Source organism: Pleurodeles waltl, chromosome 4_1 (assembly GCF_031143425.1).
Source record: "Pleurodeles waltl isolate 20211129_DDA chromosome 4_1, aPleWal1.hap1.20221129, whole genome shotgun sequence".
Classification (NCBI taxonomy): domain Eukaryota; kingdom Metazoa; phylum Chordata; class Amphibia; order Caudata; family Salamandridae; genus Pleurodeles; species Pleurodeles waltl.
Window position 1 is genome coordinate 275,869,096 of NC_090442.1, and position 12,097 is coordinate 275,881,192.

Below are 12,097 nucleotides of genomic sequence, written 5' to 3' on the forward strand. Positions count from 1 at the left end.
AAAACTTGGCTAATGCTACTATACTTTGTTATGAAAGGCAGTCTGTGATTGTGCAGCTGGGTGTACATGACCGACTAGTCATGCAGCACGTCTTAAGCAAAACCGAAATTATAGTGGGAAGCGGTCCTCCGCTGAGTAGCACGTTTTCCAGAGGAGTTTGATTGTACTTTTAGATACTGCTTACAGATGTTCCCTGCCCTATCGAGTTCTGGCTTGTGCTTTCAAAACATGGGTTTTAGCGTGTTTGCATATTGCCGCTTCCCCCACCTACTTCTATCTTCAAGCTCATCTCGTTTAGCAAATTAGCCTTTGCGCTCAATAACTTTATTCCCACCATCTGTAGTCTGCAGCACATACTGTTCTGCCCATCTGCCTCATTTGGTAGTGGAAGCAGAGCAAAAGGTGGTGGCAGGTACTGTAGTTCTTCGATGGTATACGTTGGGCTTTAGTCGGTGTCAGTATTTCTGTCATTGTTGGCTGAGTTCTTAACAGGTTCCTGCTGGTCAAACTCATTATGGGTAAGTTGGCAGCGTACAACAGTGCATGTAAGTTGTTTGAGCTGTACACTTAATAGTTCGTTATTTGTGAGCGACATATCTGGTTGTGGTACAGTTTGAAAAAATAGCATGTCTTCCCCTTTAACTTAACAAAAAGTTTTACAAAACCAGTGTCTCAGCTGTCATACCAGCATAGGTTAGATTCGGGCTTCCTGATTTGGATGAGAAATAAATCTCATTTCTCAAAATGTACTTAATATTGCTGTGTCTTTTTTTAAATTGTAGTCTGGTGTGCGTATTTAATTAACTTTTTAAACTATAGATCTTAGTTTTCCCTTCATCCTTGATTCTGGCAAAAATAAAAGAATTCAGCTCTGAGGACGTAGATTTTCTTACCTTTAAAATGTTTATTTTGAGCAAATCTTCTACTTTCAACAAAGTTCTACTGTTTTAGTTGTTAATTCAGCCCCACGAAAATCTGATCACACATACATATGCGTCAAAAAGGTGCTTTTAGGGCTAGCATTAGGTTTTTGCTTCAGTGTCCTTTTCAGTTAGTTGATTGTGCTTCGTAAGACAATCTATTGCCTTGACGCTTTTCTACGATTCTTTAAAAATAGTGAACTGAGAATTCTGAGCGGTATAAAGTTCTCCACAGTATCTTCTTCTCTTCCTGCAGAGGAAGTGGTGCGTGACTATGCCTATGGGGAGTCGGATCCTCTAATCCGGAAGTGTATGTTATTGCCATGGGTGCAGGCTGATTTCTCACAAGTTAGCTGCCACACACCTGAGCCGTCAGATGCACATTACCAGGTATGGGTTTCAATAGAGGTGGGCATGTTAGTTTTAATATAATGCAACTAATCATTTAACTCTTTTTCTGTTTACCCCATTACCTGCATGGCTCTTTTTCTAGTGTATTAGTCAGTGGTCCAGTTTTGATTTAGGGTTGTTGCTTTCTGCGGCTATTGCTCTTTGCATTCCACCTGCTTAAAAGTATATTACTAAAATAAAATATAATGGAGTAATCGCCTCTAGTAACTGTGAAATCACCGTTCAATGTAGGGAGTTCAGTTTACATTTCCATGGGTAGAAATATATTTACAACTACCAGGTTGTGACAAAGCTCTTGCAACTGTGCTCATAATACAGAATTCGCTGACATGTTTGCCACTATTATCTTCTGCTTTCTTCTTGTGGCTGTTCCTAGCTGCATGCTTTTTTTTTATTTTATTTTTTTAAGATTTTCATGCTTACCTTTGCCCAATGTAGACTAATCAAATCTAGTGACTGAAGGATGAGCTACGGAAAGATGGTGAAAAAACTACCCACTGCAGGGTAATGCGCGTACAACTTGACCCTTCAATAACCTGTTTGGAATTCATAATATCATGGTCTAAATTATGCTTGTTTATATCGATACACAAATACTGTAACCTTTGGAGAGACAATAAAAAGCCAAATTTAGGTGTGCTCATCACATGTGCTTAGAATATGTGATTTAAACCAATAGTAGGTGTGTTTGTGTAATGTGGTGACATTTGAAATAATTGTGTCTGTCACAAAATCTTGATGCCGCTCAATAACCTGTATATATTTTACCAATAAGGTACATATTCTGAGTTCTAAGCAAGCAGATTGTTACATTTGTAAAATATCACATTCTGAAATGTTGATGATACAGCCGTCAGACCAATGGTGGCAAAACAAACGGTACCTTTTGGATCCTGGCATGAACCTGTGCTTCTCTTCTTTGACCCTACCTATCTGTATGTTAATGTCCATCCGTCCCACATTCTCAGGACACATAAGTACCCTTTCACAAAATCATATCAAGAGTTGGAAGCCGGTCTTAACTCATAACTATTCACTTCAGGTCATATGACGTAACTACTGAAGACATGACCTCTGTTTACTCATCCGATTACCGCTTCCTGCACCTTGCTGCTAGTCCCATTCCCACATGCTGTTTAGGTTGTCGCTCTCCACCCATACCTCATGCTTGAGATTAAGACAAGTTGTTGTGGCACGTCTTCTGTGTGGCTTTGTGAAACTGTACTACCTGGCCCCTGGAAATTGTTCTTGGCAGCGCTATGCTTTTCCAACCAGATGTACTCCATGTATTTTGGTTTTTTATCCTCATCTGAATGGTACTCTGGTGCCTGGGATCACTGAAATTGCACCCCCCAGTTCTGGGTCAATGTGACTTCGGCCTTCGGCACATTGCCCATCATTTTACCCAATAATGACCTGCTCAGTTAATTTACCTTCATCATTGGTGGGACTTTGATGTAAAATGGACATCGTGTAGTTCCCGATGTAAGTCCATATTACATTTTCCAGCTGTACATAAATTCTTCCTGCTGCCACTTACCCCTTTGCCCCCAATCCATCCGTTGAGAACTGCATCCCTGTTTCCTTTGTTGTAGTCCTGTCCCAGTGCAACAGCAGCAGATAAATTCTTTAGCCTAATGCAAACAGACTGCCTGCCTGATACATATTGAACAGCAATGATGACAGAGTGCTCCTCCAAGGCGGGAGGATCACATATTTGAATGTGGCAGATATTCTGTTTGACTGGTTCCTGGCTTGTCCACCTGAAATGTGTACTGGACTCCTAGTCCATAACATGGTGTATTGTTTTTGCATCAGCACATTGGATGCTTTACTGGTCTAGAGAAGAGGACAGCTGGACCAGTGGTGTAGTTTTCGGGATTGCTGCCCTCCCTCCAGGCAGGATCGAATACTGGGAAAGCCCACACAGTCTCTGGTAAGATCTACATAGGTAAACCCTACTGGATTCAACTGCTTTCAAACCCACACCGCCCAGGTCTCATACACGATAGCTGCTACATATCTCATCATGTACTTCTAACAAATACTGTCATTATCTCCACTGTAATAGCCAGCTCAATGTTCCCAGAAGTCAAACATGCTTGTTTGTTAATTAACTCACCATGATTTCACATATCTGCTTGAGTGCACCATGTTAGTTGTATAGGCTAAACCATAAACTATGTAAACCAATGACTATAAACAGTATTATCATGGCAGTTTTATTCAGTTTGTTTACCAACAATAAACAGCGGTGAATAGCATTATACCCCAGCAATATACCTGTAGCCGATTGTTAATCACCAAAAAAACGTAATAAACATTTAAACAAATTAGACACGCCTTACTGGACCGGCCGAGTGAGAATAGTTTGCTACAATCCGTCTGGTCGGAAGCAAAAAGACCTTGAAAAAAGCAAGAAGTGGATCAGGGTTGAAGAACTCGTTCACTGTCTTAAATATAGAGAAGGGCGGCATTCATCGTCCCCAACCCATTCCTTCCCATGTAAACCCCATAAGGTGTTACCTGCTCTTTCGTCAGCCACAGAGGGAACATAATACAGTCTTCACACCTACCGTGAATAAGGTTGCCCTACGTCCAGTTCTCTTTGAAACCGGTTCCAAGCCTCTGCTAATCAAAGTGACTGGTCAATCCTAACCAGAAAATCACCAGCTCTTAGTGGGTAATGTTGTCATTCGTGATCAGTGTGGGACTTTTGTCTTGTTCATGCTCCAAGGACATGAAAGGACTCATTGTAAACTGTTGGCATGCGGTGGAATTTATTCACTTTTCAAGTGCTTTGTACCCTTCAGTCTTGGTTACATTATATAAAATTGCAAACAAATCATTAATGTGGAACCCTTTACCCGGACTAGTAGTGCCCGTGACACAAGCTCTTTAAAACTTTTAAGGCGCCCTAGGGATATCACTGTAGGAGCTATCCCACCATTTTTATCTACCCCCATCAAATTGTACTGGGATCAATTGTGTCCCTAGCTGGTATCTGGACTCAAGTAAACCTCACAGTGCCCCCAGCTGAACTTTTGACAAGAGGACATCAAACCCATACCCAGCTGGAGTACCTTAATCAGTTTATGTAATAACATCCTATTTGTTTGGTGGGTTGATGGGCTTTACATTTTTGGGAGTGTCACCTTTTGTCTGGATTTGGACTGTCTAGTAGCTGTCAAGTTACAGAGACCAATCAGCCTAGTTTTGTCTCCTCAACCTAGTCGATTTCTAGTGATTTGAGATTTCTGTGGACAATGTCCATGAATTCTAGAGAGGGACACCGAGTGACTAGAACAGCCTCCATTGGAGACAAAGCAGAGGCTTCAGTGGATATTCTTAATTGTCAGTGGTGGCTTTTTGGCATACATAATGCTTATGGGTGTCGCATTTGTTATTCGGTCATTGGTCCAGGACCAGCTCTTGGTCAGATTTCATCTTTATTATCTCTTGCCCATCTTTTATTACCTTTAGCATGAGTTTGGTCTGTACTAGAAATCAGAGTTGAGTGCCTGTGCAGATTACTGAGTAGACCTGGGCGCAGCCCCATATCATAACCAAGGAGATTGGGCTACTGTTGGCAATAATCCTGTGGCTAGTACTAAGGAGCTGTAAATGATGTGGGTTGTATCTTGGCCCCAGGGGTTTGAACATCGCCCCCTCCCTTTTTTGATATGTTGTTTACTATTTCCTTACTGCCTTATAAAGTTATTTTCTTTTTATAAAGTAAGGCAAATGCAGGACATTGATGTTATTGAGCAGTACTTAATGTATTTCACTTAATTTGTATTTCTAACCTCCTCTGCACTCCGAAGAATTACTTGACTGCTTATCCTCACAGCTCTGAAGTAATGCTACTGACCAGTTGGAGTGCTAAGTGATCAGCCTCCCAGGATACTCCTCAGTAACCTCTGACCTGCCATAACAATCCAAGAAGAGCCTTGTATGGCATCTGAAACTTACCGAGTTTTTTAGTGCAAACATGTTCGGCTAATGGTATGCATTATCATTTTCTGAAATAACCTGAAAGCTCTCATGTGTTATTCTATGGGGCACACAATCGTTCAGTCTTAGAATTCACCTTTCTTTATTGCTTTGGAACAATGTGTGCCTTCTTCAAAATGAGAATCATGATAAGGCAGATTACTGTGTTACTCTCTAAAGAAATACGTTGTTCTCTAATGTCATAGCATCAAAGCTCAATCCAGAGGTATTAGAGCATACACTTTGTATGTATTTTTACAAAGAAATTCAGAGCCTATCCATGATTGCCATGTGCAGTCCTTCCTATTTGATGTGGTATCTATGGTAAATATATACACACATCAAGTGCATTCCTGCCTACATGTAGAGCTACGCTGTCTATAGCACGCGTGAACCCTCCTGTATCAAGTACTTTACAGAAAGGACAATTCAATTTACACCACATGCATGAATTAATATGTACGCCAAGCGTGACCAATACAATGCAACATCGTACCCCTGCTGTGTTAAACAGTAGTATTAGTACCAAGTACATCTGTGCCAATACGCTGTGACAACAGCAGCCCAAGGGATAAATAATGCTCAGATAATCTTTATTTTGTGTATTTTCTTTTTGTTCAGGACATTATCATGGAAAACCGAGAAACCTTGCCGCTTCCTATAAATCCACCTGTGTATCCAAAGGATAAAATTTTCAAGTATGTATTTCCAACTTTCAAGTAAATTGCTTCATCGACATAAATGTGTGTCAAAAGCCTGTAAATGTGACTGATTGGTAAAGTCTAAGTCTATAATGACATGCAAGATCATCTCATGAGCATTTAATGTAAGTCTTGAATTTCCAATGTACCTAAATATGAATTGCATCCTAATGCAACAAAGGTGTACACAATACTAATCTGAGAGCGGTTATGACAACCTACATTCACTTTAACTGCACAATGTATTGTTTGCCTTGATTTAAGACGATAGTTGTAGATTGTTTGCAAATATCCACTCTTGTGCAGTTGTGTGAGAGCACGTTCTGATAGTGATCTCATGTCTTTTTGCTACTGGTGCACCTTCAACAAATTATTGGTTTAAGCTACACCAATAAGTTATGAATGGGAATGTAATAAAATATAGTGGTTGAGAAACATGTAAAGGACAGTTGAGGATATTTAAAGTTAAGGGTAGTAGACTTAAAGGGAAAGAGCATATTAAATGGGAAAGAAGGTAAGCTTAGCATATAGGAGGCTTGAAATGAAGAAGTTGACCTGGAAAGATAAGAGATCTTCAGCATTGACTTGAGTGTGGAGGGAGACGTAAAGGCAGCTGGAAAGAGAAAATAACGAACAAAGGTAAGATGGCAGTTATACAAATGCAAGATAAAAATACCTTTTTGAAAGAACAGTGAAGAACAGAAGAAAGCAGAAAGTACAATTGCGCATAGCTTTTGAGAAGGAGAGCTTCAATTGTATTAAAAAAAAAAAAAAAGGGATGGATGAAAAGCTTAAATTAATCTAAGCCATTGGTAATTACTTGGGGCTGCATCCCAGTCTATTAATATGTTGCACACCATGCCATTTCAGTTTGGAACCAGCCACATGCAAATCAGTCTTGACCCTGGTCCAGTGGGAACAGTCCAGCCCAAACTGCCAGTCCAGGTCTTCCTTGACCCAAAAATGGGAAACCCAGGACTGGTTTTGCCATAGTTATGTTAAATTAGGTTAATATAGTTTATAGAGCGCACGGCTTCCCCAGCAGTGGGGCTTACCAGAGACATCGTACACCAAAGAGAGGCAAGAGGAGGTGGGGTGTGGGGGCATGGGGCCGTGTGGGGGGGGGGGGCATGGGGCCGTGGGGGGGGGGCGTGGAAGAGCCTGATGGCAAAGAGCCAGGTTTTAAGCTTTTTCCTGAAACAAAGATTTTTCTGCATGTCCCTTAGTTCAGGGGGCAAAGGGTTCCAAAGGAGCGGCCTACTAATCTTTTTCTTTTGAACTCTGAAGTCACCACCAGGCTGGGCTGAGCACTTCTGGTAGGAAAATAGGGTTGTATAAGTCCAGAAAGAATAGCTCCTAACTCCTCCTGGCTCATGAAGCATTCACAGTCTTGTGGGCAGCACTCGGAACTTTAAATTGAATATGCTTCTCAATAGGCAGCTAGTGGAGCTTTTGAAGGAGCCCAGGAGCAGGGCAGAACTTGGGGAGGGAGAATATCAATCTGGCAGCAGTCTTTTGGACTGACTGCAGCCTCCTTAAGATCCATTTCTTGCCACCTACATACAGGATGTTACAGTAGTCCAAGCGCTACAGGATAGGTGATTGAAAGATCAACTTTCGAATGCAGGTTGAAAGAAACCAATAATGGGCTAAAGTCTTCTCAGATGGCCCAAACAATTGCCAGCAAAAGTCTCAAAGCTAAGGTAATTGTCCAGTCAGATACCCAAGTTTTTTTTTTATATATGAATTAGGTGAAGGGAGCTCCAGGCTTTCTGGCCACCAGTGATCTCCCAAAGACCAGGTGTGCTTTTCAAACAGCAGGATCTTGGTCTTACTAGAGTTAAGTTGCAGGCATTTATCTACCATCGAGCTGGCCACTGCCCTAATACATTTCTGAAAATTAACAAGGTCTTTGAAAACAGCAGAAAAAGAGACCGCGAGTTAGGTATCCTCTGCGTACCAGATTATGGAGACCCCGAAGGGTTTCACAATCTCAGCCAGAGGTATGACCTAAGTTGAAAAGAATAGGGCTCAACGAGGTGCTCCCAGGGTCTGTGGGAGGATGAAAAAGGAGGAGAAATAACCTGAAAAGATCGGAGGCTAAGGAAAGAGTCCAACCAAGAGAAAGCCTTGCTGCGTATTTCTATACCATAGAGGTGCTGCAAAAGCACCTTATGTGAAAAAGTATCGGTATCGAAGGCAGCACTCAAGTCCAGAAGAATAAGGGCTGAGGAGCCGTCTTCGTCTGTCACTGCCAAGAGAGGAGACTCCAAACTATGATGGGACCTATAACCATTTTGGGATATGTCCAGAATATGGCTGTCCTCTAAAAATGAGTCAGGAGATTGACATGTTTTTAACTACTTTAGCTAAAAAAAAAAAAGGCTGCAGGGAAATGGGGCCGTAGTTTTCGGGTGTGATAGGATCAAGAGACTTTTTTTTTTTTTTTTTTTTTTTCCTTTCTTTCTTTGAGAGTAATCACTTTTGCCTACTTCCAGGCCCGGGGAACAATGGCCCAAGACAGAGGGATTGCGACCTCTAGTAAAGAAGGAAGAATAACCTTGTGAAGTTTTATGACCATGTCGGGTTTAAGGGGGTCGTCAGGGTAGACCGATTTCACTAAAGTGTATAGGGTCATTAGAGAGGGCAAGTCAAGGGGAGCCAATTCATTAAGTATTGAGAACGGTTGTGGCTCGTCTGGCTGTCCTGGACAGTCCTCAACATCTGCTAAAACCTTGGGGCAGAAAGTGGGCAGAAATGATGTTTATCTTTTCCACAAAGTTGTCTATTTTATTGAAGTAGTCAATAGAAACCTCAACAGGCCCTTTGGTGGCTGGTTTCATTAAACTGTCAACAATAGAGAACATTTCTTCAGCAGGATTCTTACTATTTAAAATGTTGTTAGGAAGGAACTCGGCTCAGGTTTCCCTTATTAGTTTATGGTATGCTATAACTGTGTTCATATAGTGTGCTTTTGCCACTACATCATACTACTTTCTCCATGCTCGCTTGAGCACCTTGCAGTGCATTGTCTACACAATCAGCACCTCGTTAAACCAGGGAGCTGGAGGGCCTACTTCCGGCCTGAACCTGGTGCAGAGGTCTAAAATGATCTAATACAAGCCTTCATCTTGGATTCAGCACAATCCACATTGTAATCTAACTTCAGCATACGGACTGAAATGTAGTTGTTGACTTCTGGCAGATTCAATTTATGCCAGGGCCTTTTCGTTGTAGTATTGGTGGTGGTGGTAGTGTCTCTATTAATGTTCACTTGTAAGGACATAGAAATTAGATAGTGGTCTGACCGGGCCATAGATCTTGGAGACACCACCTGTAAATTTTGAAGATTCCAGAAGACCGAATCTAAAATATGACCTGCCATTTGTGTAGGGCCTCCCACTACCTGATCCAGCTGCAAGAATGCCAGGTCATCCAGCAGTTTGTGGTCCCCGGTATCATTGAGCTGGTCAGAATGAAGATTTAAGTCTCTTTTGATGCTAAACTTGCATAGTTTGAGAATTGATGAAACCTCCTTATTGACCATAGCTATTCTAAAAGGTTTGGAGGTTCCAGGGGATCTGTTGAGTATCCGACCCGATAGGTTAATCTTTTTATTCGCAGCTGTCTGAAATAAGGTGCTTACGCAGTCTTGGACCGATCAAGGAACTAGGTTACAGTTTATTGTGGATTTCTGAATAATAGCTATACCACTCTGTCTGCCCCTAGGTCTTTCACATCTTTCAATGCTGTAGCTCAAAGGTAGAGCCAGAACGGGTTCAACCGCAATGTCAGACCAGAGCCAAGTTTCCATAAGAAATAATACTCAAGGTGAGTTGTCTTGAATAAGATTGTGTAATTCAGCATGGTGGTGAACCAGCGCAGCAGTTAATGGTGCACATTCTAAACGGTGATCAGTGCTCACCCTGGACATCGGGTGTCCGTGTAGGCGGGAGACCTATGGCAGGCACAAAGCTACACACCCGTAATCTAAACACCTTCTCCACTAGGGACCAAACATGCAAGCAGTCTGGGTGCAAGACTTGCCTCAACTTTAGCAAAGCTGATGAGGGTAGGAAATCAAGTTCCTCGTTGAAGGGGTAGCATTCCTCGCCCCTGGCACTGTCCAGGTGCAGACGGTCTTGCCTTTGGCATGCCAGCGACAAGCCCACAGCACTTCCGAGCATCAGTTTTCTTTTTGTACTGTTACTGATGGGAGTCAGGGCTTATCCACTTGGTTCCAGTGTCAGGGTAAAGACTGATTTGCATATGGCCGGGCCCAAAAGGAGATGGCATGGTGAGCAAAAGATGGGTTAAAACGCTACCCCAAGCCAGTGGTTAAACTTATTGCAAGCCTTCCTCCTATCGCCTTGTGTGTTCAGTTTTTTAAGGACTTGAAAGTGAGGAATTATACATCATTTTTTCCTGTAATTATGCTCAGCAATGATTAACAAGTTTCAAATAAAGCAATCATCAAAACTACTTTTGCCATAGCATAACAGTAAATTGAATGTCAAATTAGTAACTAATCGGAGTCCATCTTAGTAGCTCATATTCCCCTCAAGGACTTCCACATCCTCTTTCCTCACACAAGGATGGCTCCCCTACCACTGACTGTAATTGTCCATCGCTCTTTTTGATCCATTCCTAAATAACCTAATTGAGAAAAAAAACAATCTCAAAGTCCTTGAAAACTCGAGTCTTAAATTAATTACAAGACCATTATCCATTTTTTGATAACACTTCATTGTAAAAAATCTGTTTAGATAAATAAAGTTTTACTTCATTATGTGGACAGTTCCTAGAGTCCACTGCAAAGGGATGGATAATCCTCTCATCTCTGTTCCTAAATGAATTGAAACTTCCCTTTTCACTAGCTAAGAAATTTTACATTCTACATCCAGACCGAAAGCGAGGATTATGTATGTCCAAAGATTAGACAGCCAGTGCTGTCGTAGCCTAGATCATTGGTCTTACAACCTTTTTATACTGAGCTCCCCCGAGCACAATATTTTAAAGTCTGCCCTCCCCACCCCCCCTTAATCTTCTGCATGGATGGGTAGAGTCAGGGTGCAAGAATTGGTAATCATCGGCACATTGGGAATGCTACTGGGCCAAAAGTCATATTTAGGTCCTCAAAGTTACAGTTAACTTCCTTTGAAAATCATTATCCTGACCTTTCATTATACATTCTTATCCTTAACAGTCTGTAAATTTCTATCCAAACTCTGGCTTATTTACAAATCCCTGTGTGCCGCTGGAATGGTACTTTTAGTGAGGGTCCGGCAGCAGACATATTTACAAGGCCACATAAAGTCCCACTGCGTGCCTTTTCATGGCCTTGTAGCTGTGGACTGAGGCAATGCAGCGCAAGTCGCTGAGTTGCCCCACCCTGCAATTGGGAGTGTGCCATGAGTGTTATAGTGAGTGTTCCACCTAACCCCCAGGGCATTTGACACATTCCTAGATTTACGAGATTTTGTAAACCTGGACATGCGTCAAAAGCCTAAACCTCCACAGGGAAAGCGTAAGGGAGGCACATCGAGGAGAAATAACTATTTCTTGTAGTGTTTTCTTTTTCATTTTGCATTCTGCAGCACACGTAGAAAGAGGAAAACACCTCTTGTGATTGTTTTTATGCAGGAATGGACACTTTCCCGCACAAAAACAATCATCCGTTCCACACAGATACCCTTGCACCATGGTGCAAGGGTGCCTGCGTTGGCACATGGCAGCCCATTGTGCGCCAGTGCAGGGGAAAAGGACAGGAATGTACTGTATCTCACAGACCTGCACATTCCTGCACATTTCTGTTGATGCGTGGCCAGCACAGCACAACTCCTTGTGGTGCTGCCTTGCGCCAAAATCTCGTAGGAGAGTCCCTCAATATACAAAGCTCTCACTTAGGAAAAAGCAGTATTTTAATATCCCAGCCAGTCCAAAATGAGCAAAATTGACAAAAGGTGGTATTTTCCCCATTATCTGTAAATATTTAAATCAGTAAATATAAGAAGAAAGCACTTTAGAATGTATTCTAGAGGTCCATTAATAAAACCTGACAGATAAAATAAG

General features: G+C 41.9%; 1 protein-coding gene across 2 annotated transcripts in view; it reads left to right on the top strand.

The window, feature by feature from the left end:
* Positions 1 to 12,097, top strand: part of TTLL12 (tubulin tyrosine ligase like 12) — a 131,114-nt gene that overhangs the window by 49,423 nt on the left and 69,594 nt on the right. For both annotated transcript variants that reach the window (XM_069228297.1, XM_069228298.1), the window contains exons 5-6: positions 1,177 to 1,310; positions 5,946 to 6,022. In XM_069228297.1, the coding sequence (XP_069084398.1) occupies positions 1,177 to 1,310; positions 5,946 to 6,022 (211 nt within the window). The remainder of the gene's footprint in view (positions 1 to 1,176; positions 1,311 to 5,945; positions 6,023 to 12,097) is intronic.